This window comes from Oratosquilla oratoria, chromosome 42 (genome assembly GCF_046742065.1).
Source record: "Oratosquilla oratoria isolate Oo_2021 chromosome 42, ASM4674206v1, whole genome shotgun sequence".
NCBI lineage: Eukaryota > Metazoa > Arthropoda > Malacostraca > Stomatopoda > Squillidae > Oratosquilla > Oratosquilla oratoria.
The window spans coordinates 34,278,209-34,301,586 of NC_134818.1; the positions used below are offsets into that span (position 1 = coordinate 34,278,209).

The window sequence follows — 23,378 nt, forward strand, 5'->3', positions numbered from 1 at the left end:
AGTATATGTCAATACACAGTATATCCAAGAGAAAATGGACCTACTATGGATTCAGTATTTTTTAACTGGAACCTGTAGTTTACTTTTTAAGATTACCTAGTATTGATTTAAGTCTGCTGTGTTTATTGTCTGATTCGATAAGGCATAAGAGTGTCAGAGAGTTTTCCAACCAGAACCCTAAGGTTTGGGTCTTTTAATGTGCCTGGATATAGTACAAATGAGAGTAAAAGGGAAGAGATAGGCAGTATGTTTGTGAGAAGAAAGGTGGATGTGTTGGCATTGAGTGAAACTAAGTTGAGAGGGAAGGGTGAGTTTGAGTTTGGGAGCATAGTTGGGAAGGTGCCAGGAGTGAAGGAAAGACAAGGGAGAGAAGGGGTGGCTATACTAGTAAGTGGAGAGATGGGTAAGCGTGTGGTGGAGTTGAAGTTTTCTTTAAGGTTAATGTGGATGAAGTGAGGAGAGTGTAGAGGAAAGGAAGGCATTTTGGATAGATTTAAATGAGTGCATAGAGGGTGTAGGGATAAAAGTCAATGTAGTGGTATTGGGAGATCTCAATGCTACGGTAGGAGACAAACTAATAAATGGAGAGGTTGGGAAGTGTGGAGTTCCATGAGAAAATCATGGAGAGATGATAGTGGAGATGTATTTAGAGAATTGATGATAGCAAATGCAGTGTTTAGGAGGAAATTCAAACATAAGTACATGTGGGAGAGGGTGGTGGATGGGTGGTATATATGGCTTTAATGGACTATATAGCGGCAACTAAGAGAAGAGTAGGAAGAGTTTTGGAGTACATGTTCTAAGGGGAGAGAGTGGGGAATATCAGATCAATTTATGGTGGAAGGTAAGTTGAATCATATGATAGGTACAGAGAAAAGAGAAGTAAAGCATAAAATAAAGGAGGCAAAGAGGAGGGTAGATGTGAAATGGGGAAAGAGTATGATAGAAATTTTGAAAGTAATAAAAAGATGTTTTGGAAAAAAATAAGAGAGGAAGAGGAGGTGAATCAAGTAGAGAAGAAAAGGTAAAAGGTGTAGATGGAGAGATGATAATGGAAGAGACGGCAGTAAGAGAAAGATGGACAGAGTATTTTAAGGAGTTGCTAAATGTGAAGGAGGATAGGGAGGGAAAGGTAGTTGCAGTAGGAAATGCTGAGAAACTTACAGTGATGAATGAGGAAAATGGAGGAGAAATAAGGAAAGATGACATGAAAGCAGTTATTAAAATGATGAAAGCTGGTAAGGCACCTGGGTTAGATGGGTGTTGTGTGGAGTGTATAAAAAAGGAAGATGCAGTGATGGTGGCCTGACTGGTGAGGTTGTTTAATGTTTGTCTAAAAGAGAATAGAGTTCTAGAGGACTGGTGGAGTGCCTGTATAGTTCCATTTTACAAGGGAAAAGACAAGAGTGAGTCTAGTAGTTTCAGAGGGATCAGTTTGTTGAGTGTAGTTGGGAAGGCTTATGGGAGGATTTTGATTGAGAGGATTAGGAGAGGAACGGAGTAATTGATGAAGAACAGTGTGGGTGTAAGACAGGTAGGGATTTGGTGGATCAGATTTTTGTGGTAAGACAGATATGTGAGAAAGCTTTAGGAAAAGGTAAGGATGTTTTTTGGGCCTTTATGGATTTGGAAAAGGCTTATGACAGGGTAGACAGGAAGGCACTGTGGGAGGTATTGCAAATATATGGGATAGGAGGAAAGGTTTTAAAAGCAGTCAAGAGTTTTTACAAGAGTAGTAGAACTTGTGTTAGAATTAGAAATGGAGAGAGTGAGTGGTTTGAGGTAAAGGTGAGACTCCACCAGGGATGTGTTATGTTACCTTGGCTGTTCAATTTATACATGGATGGGGTGGTGCAAGAGGTAAATGCAAGGGTAATGGGCTGGGGACTGGAGATGGTTAAAGAAAATGGAGAAAAGTGGGAGATAAGCCAGTTGTTTGCTGATGATACTGCGCTTGTGGCAGGATCAGGGGAGGGATTAAGGAAGTTAGTGACAGAGTTTGAGGTGTGTGAAAAAAGGAAGTTGAAGATAAATGTGAGTAAAAGGTGATGGGATTATAAGGGTAGAGGATGGCAGCAAGTTGGAAGTGAGTATTAAGGGAGAGAGACTGGAGGAAGTGGATAGCTTTAGATGCTTGGGTGCAAATGTGGCAGTAAAGGGAGGAGTGGAGGTAGAGTGTAGACTGAGAGAAGTAAGTAAATGCCTTGGGGGATTCAAAAGTGTAATGAGAAATAGACATTTGGGAATGGATGCTAAGAGGAGATTGTATGAAGGAATGATTGTGCTGACAGTACTATATGGGGGCAGAAACATGGAATATAAGAGAGGAAAAGTTTAATTGTGTTTGAGATTAAATGCCTGAGGAGTATGATAGGGGTTTCTAGGCTGAATAAAGTGAGAAACAAGGAGGTGAGGAGGAGAATGGGGGTACAAAGGGAGTTAGGTAGGGTTGATGAAAGTGTTGGGATGGTATGGACACATGGAAAGAATGAGTAAAGAAAGATAAGTAAAAGAGGTGTGGACGCAGTGCTTGTCTTTTAAGGTGTGCATTTTTGTACCTGTGCCATAACACACCTAAATTTGAAATGAGAAGGGAGGAGTGGTGAATGGGAGTGGAGTATGTGGGGATGAAATAGGTGGGAGTGGATATATGCCTTTGTTTTTGGCTACTTCCCTTGTAAGGGAAAAGAAGCCATTGGTATATGTATATATGTATGTTTATTGTTTGATGTCTTTAATATTTTCTCTTTAATCAGTGTGCAGTATGGAATACATGGGGCCCAATAACAAGCTCTGCAAAGACTGCATATTCCTGGGACAATGCAGAGATTGCAAGGCTTTCTATGTGGGGCACTGTGACCATGATTGTTGGCTTAATACCCTTCACCATATTACTACAGAGAAAAGGTTTGTGAGCTGTGACCTGTACCCAAAATGGTTTAACCTGTTCTCTTGTGGATGTTCCCATCCCTGTTATTCTGTTTGCCACCAGGCTCACTCATTGGTGTGTAACCTCTTTAGTAGTGATGAGGTTAAATGTAATGCAGTTAGCCTCTTCTGTGCTATGTGGTACTGTTCCTTTATTTGGGGTGAAGGAGTTTGGGGCTTCTAAAACAAAATTGTTACAAAGCTTGTGGATGACATTAGTTAGGTCAGTGTTGTACTTTGACATAAGGTGTTTTTATTGTAAATTTGCATTTCTTCTATTATGTAAATCAATCCCTTTGTGAAAGGAAGCACAAGACATTTTATTCTGGGTGATGGTATATTTTATCAGTACAGAGATTGTTTTACTGTGATGACATGCTCCCATTCCAGGGATCTTAATGTAGCTAATGTCACACAATTTTATTCAACACATTGGGACATCACCATAGTTGTTTCTGCTGTTGTTGTCTATCCCCACAGTGACAGTAGATTATGCCACTGGAGTTATGAAGGAAACTGGCTGCCCTCTTGGGTTTTTGCCAGATGCCCTCCACCCCAATTATGTCATGGTTGTGTCTCTGAGCTGCTACTGCTGAATGGTCTGTAAATATGTGCTTGATCATGTGCGAGGCAGCCAGACAGAGTGGACATGTCATCTGTTGCATTTCCTAAACTGTGTTGGTATGTCACAATTGATGTATGGTGGCTGCATTGGAGTTAGATTGTTGCTTGTAAACATTGAATTGTTTTTATGACGCAAAGAGATCAGATGTTATAACTTTCACTTCTTAGTATGCACATGTGCTTTTTTAAGATTTTACATTAGCTTACATAGGATGTGCAGTACACAAGAGTTTATATTTTATTTACTTTTTCCAGGATTGCGGGTTGCAATGATCGTGACTTCATTTTTCATGGCTCTTGGAACTCTGATTCGCTGCTTTTCCCAGGATGAAGAAGTATTCACAATGTAAGAAATGTACTAATATGTTATAGTATTTGGTAGAAGTATTTTTCAGGTCAGATATGTGAATTTTCAATTGATGTTAGTGATTTTGATGGTTCAAATGCAGTATGTAACTTGTAGTTGCTGCTTTAGTATTATGATTGTTTGTGAAATTTAATGTCTTAACATTTCTTAGGAAGCCAATTTTCTCGTTTCCAGATTGGCAAACATAGCTGCTATATTGAATGGACTTTCTGGCATCATAATTTGTACTGCGCCATCACTTCTCTCTTCAACTTGGTTCCCACCCAAGGAACGTACAACTGCCACAGGTCAGTTGATTATGTATAAGATTGTACAGTAAACCTCCCTTTTATGTAAAAGGATTGGCTAACAATCCCATGCCAATACAACAAAAGCAACATTCCTTGCTTTCTTCCCGGAAAGCTCTATGGAAGGGCCTAAGGACTGTTGCCAGCCACTGTGGGGGGTAAGTGAGTATTCTTTGTCAAAGGTAATGATTATAAAAGTACTCTATCTGGAATTTTTTTGTTATATTGCAGGGGTTGGCTGCACCTTCAATCAGTTGGGGAATGCTGGAGGCTTCTTCCTAGGACCCTTGATTGTTAAGTCTCCCAACAACTCCAGCAAGAATGGAACTGATCCAAATGCTACCTTGTTTCTTATGGGTGATGAACCTGACCCAGCAGAAGTAGATGTACTTCGTAAAGAAATCATGGATTATATGTGGATAAGTAAGTTGGATACTGCTATATATAATTTCATTGATCATATTTTATGTAGGTTTGTTGTGGGGTTTTGGAAGGGTGTGGGCAGAGGTGTGCAGAAGGGGGTTGCTGAAGGGAATGTGGCCCCAGGCATCCAGGAGGTATCGTTTGAGGAAAAGAACTTGATAAATTTGGTTGCTTTATGTTTCATTGAATAAAGTGTTTTATTTTTTGTTTCTCCCCGTCCTGTCATTTTATGCAATGGGGGGACGGAGAGGGGGGGTCGCGATTTAATGAAGCGGCCTTGCTGTGGATGTGCTGTGTCTTGCGACACTGCTTCTGACCCAGGGCAGTGGACAAGGTGCAGGGATGACCCGTCATTCAGGAGGTGCTAAGATAAGAGGGAGGGTGGAGGGGTGTGGAGTGTATTTAGGGATGGAATGGGTGGGAATGATTTTATGCCTTTTTCTTTTTGGCTACCCCCCTTGTAAGGGGGAAAAAGTCATGGTATATATATGTATGTATGTATTTTTTGTTTCGTGTGTGTTTACACATTCACAATGTCTTCCTTTCACAAAGTTTCTCAGTACTATGGGGCCTTAAACTTTGGGGCATATAATCAAGGAATTGGTCTCAGGCATCACCAGACCTCAGCACCTTACTGGATGTGGGATGGGTATTGGGTGGGTGTATGCTTTGATATGGCTACTCCCTCTTATAAGGGGAAAAGGGACTTTAGGTATATACATATACAAGTATGTCTTTATTTTACGAGATGTTCACTGGCAAAGTGGCTGAGAACATCAGTACTTGAAGTGGAGGCAGTGTGAGGCTGCTGGGCAGAATGAATTCATAGTAAGGGCATGTTGTGTATTACCTTCCATGCTTCAAAAAGTCCTTAACAAGGTACCATCCTAGCCTTCTCTAAGTGGGGTAGCTCATAATGCTGAACTAAATCATCATCATTATGCTAATTTAAACTACAATAATTATTGTCATCATCTTTTAATTTTTTCTTTATTCCAGCTGCGGGGATATGTGTGGCTTTCTTCATCTTTACCATTGCATACTTCCCAAGTAAACCCAAGAAACCCCCTTCCCTCTCAGCTAATCTTCATGAAGAGACGAGGCCACTTTTAGCAGATCTAAAGCTTATCTCAAAGTAAGTGCAGCAGCAATGTTAAGGAAAGTTCTTGTAACTTGGGAAAGGTACTTTAAACTATCCCAATGAATGTTGTGACAAACACTAGTGAAATGCACAAAGAACCCACAGTCAGAATTAACCCCTTCCATACGGTGCCGCACACGTAGGCGTCATGGGGAGCGAGTGTATTCGCGAGGCTGCCATATCGGCGTCTTGATTATATTTATTGTAGTCGCCCCTCCATAATGACATTCTTTCTAATTCTTTTGTAATCGCATTTTCTATGGTTATCAAAATTCACGGGTGAAGAGAGAACGATTGATATAAGCGGTGACTATATTTTATGATGCGAGTATTATTACGACACGTCGTACGGCTGGCATTGGCTGCTGCCACCGAGATCTAAGTCCATGACGCCTACGTGTGCGGCACCGTATGGAAGGGGTTAAAAAGGAAACCAAGAAGAAATTCAAACATTTATATTTCAGCTAATAGCTATAGCCCTCTTCAGGAAACTACAAGTTACAGTAGTTGTTTAAGACCTAAATACTGTTAAGATGAAAGATGGTCAGGAACATGGGTAGATGATGGGCAACATTACATACATACATACATATACCAAGGCTTCTTCCCCCTTACAAGGGAGGTAGCCAAAAAGAAAAAGGCATAAAACCATTCCCACCCATTCCATCCCTAAATACATTCCACCCCCCTCCACCCTCCCTCTTATCTTAGCACCTCCTGGATGACGGGTCATCCCTGCACCCTGTCCACTGCCCTGGGTCAGAGGCAGTGTCGCAAGACACGGCACATCCACAGCAAGGCCGCTTCATTAAATTGGCAACCTCCTCTCTGTCCCCCCATGCAGAAAAGGAGAAGATGGGGAGAAATCCCTTCGGTCTGCATCAAATTTTTCTCACACATACTAACTCACCCCATCCCCCCACCCATTCCACCTCATGATCACATCATCATCCATATACAACCATTCTCCATTCACCCCTGCCTTCTGTCCTCTCCCATCCTTCCTGAACAGACATTCCCCTTTTCCCCGAAGCCCCCTTCACCCCATCCATCCATCTCATCCTAGGACGCCCCCTCATGTTCACTCCCTCCACATCTGCCTTCCATACCTCTTTTACTAGTCTTTCTTCACTCAGTTTTTCCATGTGTCCAAACCATCCTAATATTCTTTCATCAACCCTATCTCCCAACTCCCTTACCACCCCTGTTCTCCTCCTTACCTTCTCATTTCTCACTCTATCCAGCCTAGTAACCCCCATCATACTTCTCAGACACCTCATCTCAAACACATTCAAACTCCTTCAGTCTTTCTCTCTTATGTTCCATGTTTCTGCCCCATGCAGTGGTGTTGGCATAATCACTCCTTCATACAGTATCCTCTTAGCATCCATTCCCAAATGTCTATTCCTCATTATACTTTTTAAACCACCAAGGCATTTACTCGCTTCTCTCAATCTACATTCTACCTCCACCTCCACTCCACCCTTTCCTGCCACATTTGCACCCAAATATCTAAAACTATCCACTTCCTCCAGTTGCTCTCCCTTAATGCTCACTTCTAGTCTACTGCCACTTTCACCCCTTGTACATCTCATCACCTTACTTTTAACCACATTTATCTTCAAATTTCTTCTTTCATACACTCTCCCAAACTTTGTCACCAACTTTCTCAATCCCTCCTCCGATCCTGCCACAAGCACAGTATCGTCCCCAAACAACAGCTGGCTCACCTCCCACTTTTCTCCATTTTCTTTAACCATCTCCAATCCCTGACCCTCCACCCTTGCATTTACCTCTTGCACCACCCCATCCATGTATAAGTTGAACAGCCAGGGTGACATAACACATCCCTGACGAAGTCCCACCTTTACCTCAAACCACTCACTCTCTCCATTTCTAATCCTGACACATGCTCTACTACTCTTGTAAAAACTCTTGACAGCTCCTAGAAGCTTTCCTCCCATCCTGTATATCCACAAAACCTCCCACAGTGCCTTCCTGTCTACCCTATCGTAAGCCTTTTCCAGATCCATAAAGGCCCAAAAAACTTCCTTACCTTTTCCTATAGCTTTCTCACATATCTATCTTACCACAAAAATCTGATCTACACAACCTCTACCTGTCCTAAATCCACACTGTTCCTCTCCTAATCCTCTCAATCGAGATCCTCCCATAAGCCTTCCCAACTACACTTAACAAGCAAATCCCTCTGAAACTACTACACTCACGCTTGTTCCCTTTTCCCTTGTAAAGTGGAACTATACAGGCATCCTTCCTTATTCTTCCTCCATTTTCCTCACTCATCACAGTCATTTTCTTAGCACTTCCCACTGCAACTATCTTTCCCTCCCAATCCTCCTTCACATTTAGCAACTCCCTAAAATACTCTGCCCATCTTCCCCTTACTGCCTTCTCTTCTATTATCATCTCTCCATCTGCACCTTTTACCTTTTCTTCTCTACTTGATTCACCTCCTCTTTCTTAATTTCTTTCCAAAACATCTTTTTATTACTTTCAAAATTTTCTGTCATACTCTTACTCCATTTCACATCTGCTCTCCTCTTTGCCTCCTTTACCTTGTGCTTTACTTCTCTTTTCTTTTCTTTGTATCTCTCATATGACTCCCTCGTCCTATTTTGTAACCAATCTATGAAAGCTCACTTCTTCTCTTCTACACCCTTCTTTCCTCATCCCACCATTCACTACCTTTCCTTCTATTTCCTCCCATCCTTCTCGTTCCACACACCATCTTTGCACACTTTGTGACTCCCTCCTTGAACCATCCCCATTCCTTCTCCACACCTAGCTCTACTCTATCCTTCACTCCCTCCCACTCCTCTCTCAGCTTCTTCTTGTACTCCTTCTCTTTTTCCTTTTCATTTAAAGAGTTCACTCTAAGCACCTCCTTACCTTTTGTTCTTTTCCTCTTTCTCCATCTATCCTCCACTCTCAACTTAGTTTCCACCAAAAAATTATCTGATATTTTCCCACTCTCTCCCCTTAACACATGTACATCCTTAACTCTTCCTATTATACTCCTGTCTACCACAACATAGTCCATTAACGCTCTATCTACCACCCTTCCATCCATCACCCTCTCCCATATGTACTTATGCTTGACTTTCTTCCGAAACACTGTGTTTGCTATCATCAACTCTCTTTCTCCACCTTCAATTCTCCACTACAATTCTTTCCTGGAACTCCACATTTCCCAACCACTCCATCAATTGGTTCATTTCCTACCCTAGCATTAAAGTCTCCCAGTACAACTACATTGACGTTTCTCCCTAATCCATCTATGCACTCATTTAAATCTATCCAAAAAGCCTCCCTTTCTTCTACACTCTTCTCACTGCCAGGCCCATATGCACTTACAAAAACCCACATCTCCTTTCCCAGTTTCACCTTCATCCACATTATCCTCGAGGAAACCTCCTTCCACTCCACTACGTGTTTACCTATCTCTTCACTTACTAGTATAGCCACCCCTTCTCTCCCTCTCTTTACTCCTGAACGCCTCCCAATTACACTCCCAAATTCACACTCGCCCTTTCCTCTCAACTTAGTTTCACTCAATGCCAACACATCCATCTTTCTTCTCACAAACATACTACCTATCTCTTCCCTTTTACTCTCATCTGTACCACATCCATGCACATTAAAAGATCCAAACCTTAGGGTGCTGGTTGGAAAATTCCTAGACCCTCTTATGCCTTTACTTTTTTTTAGGAATGTTCCCTGTGGGGCTACAGGGAGAATGATGCCTGGTCCCAATCCCTGTCCCATTTTTCTCGCCTCTTGCGATCCAAGTGAAAATACTTGGTGGCAGTATTCTTTTCCCCCCCACCACAGGGTAGGCAAAACAAGGAGATGAAATTTAGAGAAATGGTACAGGACAGCAACAAAGGGTTGGGAGACAGCATAACGGAGGGACAGTATCAGTAATGAAAGTTTCATCATTTCTCTGTGAGCAGAGCCTTCCTCTATCACAGACAAAATGATGTGTGGCTCTGGTCCTTAGGGGTGCCCCATATAGACCCTAAAGTATCAACTGCATGCTACTTTGCCATATCAATATGCAGCCAATACCCCAGACGCAACATTACATATATATTAATATATATATATATATATATATATATACACACACACAGTAAAAGCTCTTATCTGGCAATCACTGGGACCTAAAGTATGCCGGATACTTGAAAACTCCGGATACTTGAAGGGGTTGCTAAAGTAAGTGAAGGGGTACAGAAATATGTCTACAATCACCCCCTTTACTCACTCTTAATGTCAGTTTCTGTTTTCCCCTTTCTGTAAACGTTTGCAAATGTTCACCTTCTGCCTAAGTGTAAGCACAACACGATTCCGTTCATCAACTTTGGGCATGATGAAAGTTTACAGGGGAACACTTGAGGAAGAATGTAGCTGAACTGATTGGAGACAAACACAAATGTGGCACATGTGAGACTGAACAGTATGGGCAGTGCGCTGTGGCAGGTGGCGCAAAACTGCCCCAGACAGTGGTGCGCTCTGGTGACGGTGGGAACAATTAAAGCCTCGCGCAGGAAATTTTATAGATTTGTATTGATTTCATATAGATTTTTATAAATTTTAATGCTCGGAAAGAATATCCCGGATACTTGAAGTTGCCGGATACCTGAATGCCAGATAAGAGGGCTTTTACTGTATATATATATATATACAGGTACTCCTCGTTTAACGACAACAATTGGGACCAGCGCGCCATCGTTAACCGAATTGGTCGTTAAGCAAAAGTGTATACATATACGTACATGTACTGTATGTACAATATCCAGCAATACATGTATCTTTATTTTCGTGTATTTTCCCTCTTTTATACAGTACATTAAAGCTTTATTTACTGTTTATTTACGGTGGTTAGGTTCCTAAAATTACCGTATATGACCAAGTCCGTGTATGCTGACATTCCATATTGAATACCGGGGTATTTTTTTAGTTTCGACCATGGGCGCAATATAGCAATAGAAAATTAATTATCAATTTTGTAAATTAAAAATGTATCAACGTAATATGCAATTTTGTGGGTGGAAATGAAAGTAAAAAATACCTTGCTACAAGAAAATATGCTAATGAACGAAGTCGGTAGCATAGGCTCGGGACGCCATCTTGTCGGCTGCCAACGTCTCTCATGACGACGATGAGCCGGATGACATTTAATTTGCAGGTAATGATTTATTAAACACAGGCTAGGTTAGTTTAGTTTAGGTTAGACGAATTAATTTATCATCCTTTCATTTCTTCGACATCGGCATCTATCATAACAAACATTGTGTACCATTCGTCCGACATGACTTCGTTACTTACGAAATCTGTTTTAGCATTTTTTTTTTTCATTTCCGCTTGTAAAATTGCATATTACGTTGATACATTATAATTTACAAAATTAATAATTAATTTTCTATTGTTATATTGCGCCCATGGTCGAAACTAAAAATATACCACTACCGGTATACACTGTACCCCAGGTAGTTTTTGCAGCTTGCAGGATGGTAATGTAGACCTAAGCTTCAGAACACTTTACCTCACAGCTAATATCCACCGTACAAGTTCATTTATAACATCATGCAAATTTGCCTCAGCCAACTTAATTATCATACACGACATCGTAACTTCGGGAGATTTACATTAAACGGCCTCATAAAGCCCGTCGTTACTCCGAGTGGTCGTTAACCGAGTAGGTCGTTAAACGAGGAGTACCTGTATATATATATATATATATATATATATATATATATATATATATATATTATATATATATACATACATGCATATAGCAAGGCTTTTTCCCCCTTACAAGGGAGGTAGCCAAAAAGGAAAAGGCATAAAATCATTCCCACCCATTCCATCCTAAATACACTCCACATCCCTCCACCCTCCCTCTCATCTTAGCACCTCCTGGATGACGGGTCATCCCTGCATCTTGTCTACTGCCCTGGGTCAGAAGCAGTGTCGCAAGACACAGCACATCCACAGCAAGGCCGCTTCATTAAATTGGCGACTCCCTCCCTCTCCGTCCCCCCATGCATAAAGGAGAAGATGGGGAGAAATCCCTTTGGGCTGCGTCAAAATTTGCCCATTCGACCTCATGCATCACAACATCATCCATATACAACCATTCTTCATTCACCCCTGTCTTCTGTCCTCTGCTGTCCTTCCTCAACAGACATTCCCCTCTTCCCCAAAGCCCCCTTCACCCCATCCATCCCCCTCATCCTAGGACGTCCCTTCATGTTCACTCCCTCCACATCTGCCTTCCATACCTCTTTTACTAGTCTTTCTTCACTCATTCTTTCCATGTGTCCAAACCATCCCAATACTCTTTCATCAACTCTATCTCCCAACCCTCTTTCCACCCCTGTTCTCCTCCTCACCCCCTCATTTCTCACTCTATCCAGCCTAGTAACCCCTATCATACTTCTCAGACACCTCATCTCAAACACATTCAAACTCCTTCTCTCTTCCTCTCTTATGTTCCATGTTTCTGCCCCATACAGTGCTGTTGGCACAATCACTCCTTCATATGGAGAAGGAAGAAAATTAAAAGTGGCCTACACTAACATTTCAGGTCTGAACGAACTCAATGATTATCTGTTAGAAGAAAAACCGGACATAATGGGAATTGTAGAGACTAAACTAAGAGGAGAAATACCATCAATTGATATTGGACAAGGGCTATACAATTACTGGATAAGAAACAGGGACAAAAAGCAGGGAGGGGGAATCATGTTCTTGGCCAAGAAAGACCTAAATGTGACAAAAATTGCAGAGGGCAAAGGTAATGTTGAACTGATCATGATAAAAGTCGAAGGCAAGAATATGAAAAGTAGAAAGTTTGTGGTGACCTATGTGCCCCCAAGAACGAATGCTTGGAAAGTAAACGAACACACAAAAATGCTAGAAGATACAACAAAATCACTAAATGAGATACTAATGGGTAAGGGTAACCTAGTAATTATGGGAGACTTCAATTGCAAAGAAATTTGTTGGGACAACATGACAGTGCGAGGAGATGACGTGTGGGGCAATGTACCGCTAGACATGACCATGGAGTACACAATGACCCAGTGGGTCAGTGAAAACACAAGGTACAGAAACAATGAAGAGCCATCAAAACTAGATTTAATATTTACAACAGAACCTGAAATAGTGGACAAAGTCCACTACAAGACACCAATTGGAAAGAGTGACCATGTACTCATCGAAACTGTACTAAAGGAAGAAATAGAGATGAAGAGGAGCGAAAAGCATAGGAAAGGAAGATTGATGTACAACAAAACAGACTTTGCAAAACTAAAGACGTTCTTCCAGAATGCAAACTGGGAAAAATTCTATATGGAAGAGACAACAGTGGAAGAGAAATGGAACATACTGTTGGCTAATTACAATGAAGGGGTAAACAGGCATGTACCAAGACAAAAGCGAGAGAGAGAGAGTACATTAAATGTTGGTTCAACAAAAGATGCAGTGAGGCAAAAGACAGAAGGGACAAAGCTTGGAAAAGGTGGAGAAAAGACAAAAAACAAAGCAAATGGCAAATTTATATAAACTATAGAAATGAGTATGTTAATGTGAGAAGAGAGGAGAAAAGGAACCATGAGAAGGATATTATAGATAAATGCAAAGATCAGCCCAAGCTATTCTACCGGTATGTAAATGGTAAACTTAAAACCAAACAGCAACTAGTGAAACTACGCCAAGGAAATATAGAATACACAGAAGAATTAGAGATGGCCGAAATCATGAAATCACTTTAAATCTGTCTTCACCAGAGAGAAAATACAAAATTGGGACGTAGATAATAACAAACATTCTCCCCACATGAGTGAATTTACAACACAAATAGAAATATCAGAACATCTATCAAAACTGGACGTCAGAAAATCACATGGCCCGGATGGAATTGCAAATTGGATTCTAAAAGAATGCAAAGAAGAGCTAACGGACAAAATACACATCATAATAAATAGCTCACTCAAGGAAGGAAAGATACCTAATGACTGGAAAAATGCTAACATTGTACCAATATATAAAGGAGGAAACAAGGAAGAACCCACCAACTATAGACCAGTATCACTAACAAGCACTATAGCCAAAATTTGTGAGAAAATCATCAAGAATAGATGGGTAAAACACCTGGAAGATAACAACATATTAAACCCAAGACAGTTCGGGTTCAGACAAGGTAGATCATGCACCACAAACTTGATATGCTTCTACTCAAGACTAATAGACATAGTGCAAGAAAGAAACGGATGGGCTGAGTGTGCATTCCTAGACTTGCAAAAAGCATTTGACAAAGTACCACACAGAAAACTACTAAAAAAAACTGGAACACATAGGAGGAATACAAGGGAACCTACTAAAATGGATGGAGGACTTCCTGACTGGAAGAAAGATGAGAGTAGTACTCAGAGAAAAATATTCAGATTGGAAAGAGGTGATCAGTGGAGTACCACAAGGATCTGTACTGGCTCCAATAATGTTTGCTATCTATATGAATGATATGGACGAGGGCGTGAACTGTTACATGAGCTTCTTTGCTGATGACGCCAAACTGTTAAGGAAAGTAGAGACTGATAAGGACTGTGAAGCACTGCAAGAAGATCTGAATAGGGTATGGAACTGGAGTCAGAAATGGGAAGTGGATTTTAATACTAAGAAGTGTAGCATAATGGAGTTTGGAAAAAGCAAAAACAGAATATCAAGAAATTATACAATTGGAACCAAGGAAGTAAAGAAAGTAGGATCCGAAAAAGACTTGGGAGTTATTATCACAAATGACTTGTCCTATGATACACAGATTAACAAAATTGTCGGGGAGACTTACAACTTGCTAAGATCAATAAAAGTGGCTTTTGCTTACCTGGACAAAGACATGATAAAAAAAAATTTGGTTACATTGATAAGGCCTAGACTAGAGTATGCGGCGACATTGTGGTCCCCCAGTACCAAAAAGAACATAAAGAAAATAGAAAGAATCCAAAGCGCAGCTACAAAAATGGCACCTGCACTTGCAAACCTATCATACGAGGAGAGATTGGCTAAACTGGAGCTACCGACACTGGAGGAAAGAAGAGAGAGAGGAGACCTACTGACCATCTACAGAATCATGAAAGGCACAGAGATACTTGATAGAGAAGAATTACTAAACTGGGACAAGAGAAACACAAGAGGACATGGAAGGAAATTAAGAAAACATAGCTATAGAAGAGAACTGAAGAAAAACAGTTTTCCACATAGAGTTTTAGACACTTGGAACAAACTGTATAATGAAATAGTAAGTGCAAAAACCATTTACGAGTTTAAAAGCAAACTACACTGAGAGATACAATGGCAGGACAACACGAGCATAGCTCCCCTTCCCACAAAATACAACTAGGTAAATACAACTAGGTACATATAGACTTCTCTTAGCATCCATTCCCAAATGTCTATTCCTCATTACACTTTTTAATCCACCAAGGCATTTACTCGCTTCTCTCAATCTACATTCTACCTCCACCTTCACTCCACTGTTCCTCACCAATTACTCCCTCTGTTCTTCTCCTAATCCTCTCAATCAAGATCCGCCCATAAGCCTTCCCAACTACACTTAACAAGCTAATCCCTCTGAAACTACTACATTCACACTTGTCCCCTTTTCCCTATATATATATATATATATATATATATATATATATATATGTATATATATATCCCCATCTGGGGTATTGGCTGCATGTTACTGTGGCAAAGTGGCATGCAGTTGATACTTTAGGGTCTATATGGGGTGCCCCTATGGACCAGAGCCACACATCATTATGGCTGTGATAGAGGAAAACTCTGTTCATAGAGAAATGATGACACTTTTATACCACGACTGTCCCTCCGTTATGCTGTCCCCCAACACCTTGTTACTGTCTTGTACAATTTCTTTGAATATTCATTTCCTTTTTTGCCTACCTTCCCTGTGGTGGGGGAAAAGAATACTGCCACCAAGTAATTCCACTTGGATTGTAGGAGGCGAGAAGAAAGGGACGGGGATTGGGACTAGGCATCCTTCTCCTTGTAGCCCCACAGGGGACATTCCTAAAAGAAAAAGCAAAGGCACACATATATATATATATGTGTATATATATATATATATATATATATATATATATATATGTGTGTGTGCCTTTGCTTTTTCTTTTAGGAATGTCCCCTGTATGGCGCCCTAGACCACTACACCACAGAGACTATAAAATCCTTGAAACCTGGAATCGAACTGATTCCCGAGGGAAGGAAGACCACTTATTACGGCGATCCGAATTCCTGTATTACTCAAGGACCAGCCCACCAGTGGTGTGGGGTAAGGACCAAGATGAACCCCTTTCACGCTTATCGCCATTGTAACTATGAGAGAAATACGCTAATGGCAGCGACATCAAACCGATAATTTTTATGTCAGTGGGCTGGTCCTTGAGTAATACAGGAATTCGGATCGCTGTAATAAGTGATCTTCCTTCCCACGGGAATCAGTTCGATTCCAGGTTTCAAGGATTTTATAGTCTCTGTGGTGTAGTGGTCTAGGGCGCCGTACAGGTAATTTACGGATAGCCGAGTACAGCGGGTTCGAGCCCCGCATGCAACTGTCATAAAAATTATCGGTTTGATGTCGCTGCCATTAGCGTATTTCTCTCATAGTTACAATGGCGATAAGCGTGAAAGGGGTTCGTCTCGGTCCTTACCCCACACCACTGGTGGGCTGGTCCTTGAGTAATACAGGAATTTGGATCGCCGTAATAAGTGATCTTCCTTCCCTCGGGAATCAGTTCGATTCCAGGTTTCAAGGATTTTATAGTCTCTGTGGTGTAGTGGTCTAGGGCGCCGTACAAGTAATTTACGGATAGCCGAGTACAGTGGGTTCGAGCCCTGCATGCAACTGTCATAAAAAATTTCGGTTTGATGTCGCTGCCATTAGCGTATTTCTCTCATAGTTACAATGGCGATAAGCGTGAAAGGGGTTCATCTCGGTCCTTACCCCACACCACTGGTGGGCTGGTCCTTGAGTAATACAGGAATTCGGATCGCCGTAATAAGTGATCTTCCTTCCCTCGGGAATCAGTTCGATTTCAGGTTTCAAGGATTTTATAGTCTCTGTGGTGTAGTGGTCTAGGGCGCCGTTCAGGTAATTTACGGATAGCCGAGTACAGCGGGTTCGAGCCCCGCATGCAACTGTCATAAAAATTATCGGTTTGATGTCGCTGCCATTAGCGTATTTCTCTCATAGTTACAATGGCGATAAGCGTGAAAGGGGTTCGTCTCGGTCCTTACCCTACACCACTGGTGGGCTGGTCCTTGAGTAATACAGGAATTCGGATCGCCGTAATAAGTGATCTTCCTTCCCTCGGGAATCAGTTCGATTCCAGGTTTCAAGGATTTTATAGTCTCTGTGGTGTAGTGGTCTAGGGCGCCGTACAGGTAATTTACGGATAGCCGAGTACAGCGGGTTCGAGCCCCGCATGCAACTGTCATAAAAATTATCGGTTTGATGTCGCTGCCATTAGCGTATTTCTCTCATATATATATATATATATATATATATATATATATATATATATATATATATACACACACATATATATATATATATATATATATACAGTATATATATATAGGGGTGGCCAAATCTTAACATACACTGACTCCACACCAATGTAAAAGCCATTCATCACCCTTTCATCTCAGCACCTCATGGATGAAGGGTCTTCCTTGCCATGCTGGTTGGGTCAAAGGAATGCAGAAAGACACAGTACTTTTTGCAGGACATTTACTTGCCTCCTTTATTCGGTAAAGGAGGCCCTTTGACTCCATGTACTGCTACAAATGACCACAGATACTTAAAACTCTTCACTTTCTCCAGGCTCTCATCCTTCAAAATCACATGCAGCCATAATCTTTCTTTGTACATGTCATTGTCCTATTTTTGCCCTCATTTCCTTTCAGTTTTGTCACCTGACACACCTTCACAAACTCTGCCACCAACACTCGCCTGCAAATGACAATTGTCTTGCTCTCCATCTCCCTCCACCCTCATGTACCAACATGTTTGATAGAATGGTATTTTATTTTCCTTTCTAGAAACTGTAACTTCTGGACTTTGCTCATACCATATGCTGTTACTATTGGCCTCAACGTTGCATGGTCAAGTGTTTTGGACATCAATGTAATGCCCTTTAATATCTCTCAGGTAGGTATGCATGTATTAGTACTTCATTATTGATAACCAGTGCTTCTATCCTTGGAGACAGTTATTGTGGGGTTCAGTACTTATATCTAATTTTCTAGTGATACTTTTAAGTCATTGTGTTCTTTTGTTTTTCCAGGATGAAGCTGGTTGGTTGGGTGTTTATGTAACCTTTGGAAGTGTGGCCATGGCACTTATTGCTGCAAGATTCACTGATATCCTTTTTGGGCACATCAAGCTTACAATAATCATCCTCATGGGGATTGCAACCACAGGATTTACCTGGTTCCTGCTTCTTATGAATAGGTGTCTTCCTTTCTCTAAAGGTATGGATTGGCATTATGTTCTTATTGTAAATCATTGTTGACTTATGTTGGAGCAGTTGCAAGTAGTCTTCCAGTGGAATAGGTGTTGGAGATCATCTTGTCATTCATTTCCAAACTCTATGACAATAGAAGGTGATCACATTGTGGGAAAATTTTTTGATGTTGAATTATTGTAATACTTATTAAATGTGCACATGCTTTAACTCAGTTTTCATCTACAGTCCAAATGTACATCAGTGTAATCATTGGAGCATCATTCAACTATGCGTGTTCACCACTCTTCTTTGAATTGGCTGTGGAAATTGCATATCCAGTGTCAGAGGGTGTAGTTGGAGGCTTCCTCACACTTTTCTGGAACATAGCAGGGTCTTGCTTCTTGTTCAGCATGCAAGGAATTAAAGAAGGTATTTTTTTTTCTCCTCATTTGTCTTGTAGCATTAATTTAGGTCCACTTAGAATGCACCACACTCATTAACACTAAACAATACACAACAAAGTGGACCTCCTGCCTGCTCACACCAAAACCTTCACTCAATAGCACTTCAACACAAAACAAATACATACATACATGCATATATATGTACCAGTGGCTTTTCCCCCTTACAAGGGAGGTAGCCAAAAAACAAAGGCATAAAATCCACTCCCACTCATTCCAACCCCACATATTCCACTCCCATTCACCCCCCTCTCTCCCTCTTATCTTGGCTCCTCCTGGATGATGGATCGTCCCTGCATCTCGCCCACTGCCCTGGGTCAGAGGCAATGTTGCAAGACACAGCACATCCACAGCAAGGCTGCTTCATTTAATGAGCGACTCCCCTTCCCTCTCTGTCCCCTCATGCAGAAAAAGAGAAGACGGGGAGAAATTCCTTTGGGCTACATCAAAAATATTATTCAAACATACTGCCTCCCCCCATCCTGCACCCACTCCCTTTTGTACATCTCAACATAATCCATACATAACCATTCTCAACTCAATGTTCCATGTTTCTGCCCCATACAGTGCTGTTGGCACAATCACTCCTTCATACAATCTCCTCTTAGCATCCATTCCCAAATGTCTATTTCTCATTACACTATTTTATCCCCCATGGCATTTACTTGCTTCTCTCAATTTACATTCTACCTCCACCTGCACTCCTCCCTTTTCCCCCACATTCGCTCCTAAGTATCTAAAGCTATCCCCTTTTCCCAGTCTCTCTCCCTTAATACTCATTTCCAATTTGGTGCCACATTCTCCCCTTGTTCATCTCATCACCTTACTTTTACCCACATTGATCTTCAACTTCCTTCTTTCACACACCTTCCCAAACTCTGTCACTAACTTCCTCAATCCCTCATCTGATCCTGCTACAAGCGCTGTGTCATCAGCACACAACAACTGGCTTATTTCCCACTTTTCTCCATTATCTTTAACCATCTGCAATTCCCAGCCCATTACCCTTGCATTTATCTCTCGCACCACCCCATCCATGTATGAATTGAACAGCCAAGGAGACAACGCATCCTAAAAATATTAATAAATGTTAATGGAATCTGAAACAAGCACATAGAGCTGCAACATTTCTTGCACAAATGCACCATACACATGACACTAATACAAGAAACCATATTCAACTTTATTGGTATACTATTTTCTGGTATCTCACTCGGCATAGTGGTGCTTACAGAAGTTATATTTCTTTACAGACGTTGTTTGGATGGATTATGTGTTGGCAGTGCAAGGGATGTTGGTGATTGTGTTGGTTGCATTCGTCAAGGAAGAATACAAAAGAACTCAGCTAGACAGGCCTATAGAAGGTGAAAGTGATGAAGTAAGTGATGAAGATAGAACTACATGAAGAAAGAATCATACAACACATAAAGAAAAAGTTAATTCTCAAGCATATGAATTATTAAACTAGAAATTTCCAGCAGATTCATGTAACACCTCTTCGTTCATCCTATGAGCAGACTTAAGAGTACAGTACATGCTAAGTCAAAGAGAAATCCTGTCAGGTTTAATTGTTTCGCCTTGGAATATAGGATCAATACCATTCCTTGGCAAATGATTCTCTAGGATGCATTGGTTGATGCAGTTATTGAAGCTTTTCATTGAAGAATATATAATAACTGGTGTTGTTGATACTGTTGAGAGGATAGGTGGGAAGATTGTTCCATCAAATCTTAAGATAAAACATATGCTGGTTCTTGTAATATTACCATCATAATAATTATTTTTCCTTGTATACATTTATGTGATGTTCAATCATACTTTAGTTTTAAGAATATTTGTCATCTTCATATATCATGCACTTTTTCATGTATATTTATTCTTACTTGGGATGTTCTGATAAATTTTATGTGTATTTCACTTATATTGTCTACATCTCTCTGTGGACCCTGGATTCAGACCTGTACTAAAGATTAGCTAGATACCCATTGTGGCATTATATTAAGAGGGTCTGTATATTATCTGTAACATTGTCTTTCAATGGCATACATTTTTTACATTTTTATCTTGCTCCTTTTCTACTCTTTCATAATTTTTTTATGTGCTCATACCAACAATCAAGCAATATGAAACTGATGAACCATGTCCACATGGTGAAGTGGCCATTCATCCTTCCATGAAAGAAAATTTCTTTTTCTTTTTGAAGTTACTATCATTTTAATTTCACCATCATATTTCACAAGAGATTGTATATGTTACAAGATACAGTTGTATACTTTTTTTTTTTTTTGACATTTCAGGCATTTTTGTATACATGTTCCTGGATATGATTATAATTGAGACAATTTTGTACAGGGAGGGAGGGGTGGTGAATGGGAGTGACGTATGTGGGGAGAAAAGGCTGTTGGTGTATATATGTAACTACAGTTTGTGTCATGCATTGATTCTCTATATGTTCTCATGTATAAAGGTCTTGTTCTTTTTATACTGTATGTAACTAGAGTATATAAGCTGTCTATTTTAATATAGGGTAGCACACCCAACTTTGTGATATTCAGTTACCTGTAAATGTTAATTTTATTTGCAAAGATATATATATATATATATATATATATATATATATATATATATTAGTAAACAAGAACATATTGATCAGAATTGTACATACACTGGGAAAAGAATTCTAACATTTTTGGCAGAGGTGAACCCTCATGTAATGAAGATTATTTAGCATCATCCAGAATAAAATCTAAAGTGTCATTATCACAAAGGGGCTGCCCTCAGTTGAATGAAATTGTTTGGCAATAGCTAGAACAAAACCTCTACAGTAATCATAGTGAAAGGTGTTTAACTTTTTGAATACGATGACACGTATGTATGTGTCATGAGCCATGAGTGGGGTATACGAGGATGCCGGTGTTGACTTCCTGATTATATTTATTTTGTAGTTGTTGCTGACCTTCGTACTCTGCAAACAGGCTTGGTCACATTTTCTGTGATGTCATATTTATTCAGGGTAAAAGTGAATGAATATAACAGCAGTAACTTCATATTTTGTAATGTGCATATTGTGATGCATCATTGTACATCAGGGAACCTGATGTGCATGTGAATATTTGACTCACATTCATTGTAGAGGTTATTTTATTTTATAGTTCTGTGTGACATACTTGTTGGTGTTTGAGGTAAAAATCCTGTTATCTTCCTTTGCTTTTAGAAAAGATTCAAGACATGAAAGATTACCAATTGATGATTTATAATCTGAATTTTTTTCACAAGTTATATACTTGTAAAGTAAGTTGTGACAGTCTTTGTTTATCAGCTCCTTATTTCATGTGAATTTACATTTGATATCTATATGAAATGTTGCAGATGATTAGATTTTTTATAGACAAATAAAGTACATCTTGTATAATGCTTTTATGTATTCCTGGCTCACTAAAGTATGTCACCCAAACTTCAGATTTCACGCAAATTAATCAGCTGGTAAATCAGCATAACCTGTGAATTTTCTTAGTGGTTAAAATGTGAACATGGATGGGGTGGTGTGGGAGGTAAATGTGATGGTAATGGGTAGGTGGAGATGGTTAAAGAAAATGGAGAAAAGTGGGAGGTGAGCCAGTTGTTGTTTATTGATGACACTGACTGTGGCAGTGTCAATGGGGGTTAAGGGAGTTAGTGATGGAGTTTAGGAAAGGATGTGATGGGATATATAAGGGGAGAGAATGACAGCAAATTGAAAGTAAGCCTTAAGGTGAGAGGATGGAGGAAGTGTATAGTTTTAGTTATTGGGGTTGCATGTAGCAGGAAAGGGAGGAGTGGAGGTGGAGGTAAATTGTAGATTGAAAGAACCAAGTGCCTTGGGGAATTAAAAAGTGTAATGAGAAATAGACATTTGGGAATGGATGCAAAGAGATTATATAAAGGAGTGATTGTGTCAACAGCACTGTATGGGGCAAAGACATGAAATTTAAGAGAGGTAGAGAGGAAAAGTTTGAATGTGTTTGAGATGAAATGTCTGAGAAGTATGGTTGGATAGAGTGAAAAACATGGATAAGGAGATGGCTGATGGGGGTTGATGAAAGAGTTTTGGGATGGTTTGGACATAATGTATGAAGAAAGATTAATGAAGGGCATTCCTGACCTTCATATTCTGCAAACAGGTTTGGTCACATTTTCTGTGATGTCACATTTATTCAGGGTAAAAGTGAATGAGTATAACAGTAACTTGAAGTGAATGTGAGGGGATAACCAAGGATGAGGTGGATGTATGGGTTGAAAAGGGCATTGAGCAAGAGGAGGATGTCTGTGGAACAAGGAAGAGAGAAGGCAGGAGATAGGGGTGGGTGGAGAATAGCTGTGTATAGATGATATTGTGATGCAAAGAAGGGATGAGGGGAGGTTAGAGAGTGGTTATGTGTTAATAATATTGTGATGCAGCCCAATCGGATTTCTCCTGGTCTTCTATTTTTCTGCATGAGGGGATGGAGAGTGGGGGGGGGGTGTCACAGATTAGGTGAAGTGGCCTTGGTGTGGATGTGCTGTGTCTTACTGCATTGCTTGTGACCCAGGGCAGTGGGTGGGATACAGAGGTGA

The 23,378-nt window shown here is 40.4% G+C and overlaps 1 protein-coding gene across 6 annotated transcripts in view; it reads left to right on the forward strand.

Moving 5' to 3' along the window:
* LOC143021731 (solute carrier family 49 member 4 homolog) overlaps positions 1-22,197 on the forward strand; it is a 47,624-nt gene extending 25,427 nt beyond the window's left edge. For 5 of the 6 annotated variants that reach the window (XM_076179412.1, XM_076179416.1, XM_076179411.1 and 2 more), the window contains exons 4-12: positions 2,757-2,907; positions 3,808-3,898; positions 4,094-4,206; positions 4,438-4,629; positions 5,629-5,764; positions 17,918-18,026; positions 18,163-18,349; positions 18,571-18,753; positions 20,039-22,197. In XM_076179412.1, coding sequence (XP_076035527.1) covers positions 2,757-2,907; positions 3,808-3,898; positions 4,094-4,206; positions 4,438-4,629; positions 5,629-5,764; positions 17,918-18,026; positions 18,163-18,349; positions 18,571-18,753; positions 20,039-20,190 — 1,314 coding nt within the window. In that variant the 3' untranslated portion in view covers positions 20,191-22,197. Of the gene's footprint in view, positions 1-2,756; positions 2,908-2,983; positions 3,610-3,807; positions 3,899-4,093; positions 4,207-4,437; positions 4,630-5,628; positions 5,765-17,917; positions 18,027-18,162; positions 18,350-18,570; positions 18,754-20,038 lie in introns of those variants that run through there. The other variant, XM_076179415.1, reaches the window with a different exon arrangement.
* Positions 22,198-23,378: the final 1,181 nt, after the last annotated feature.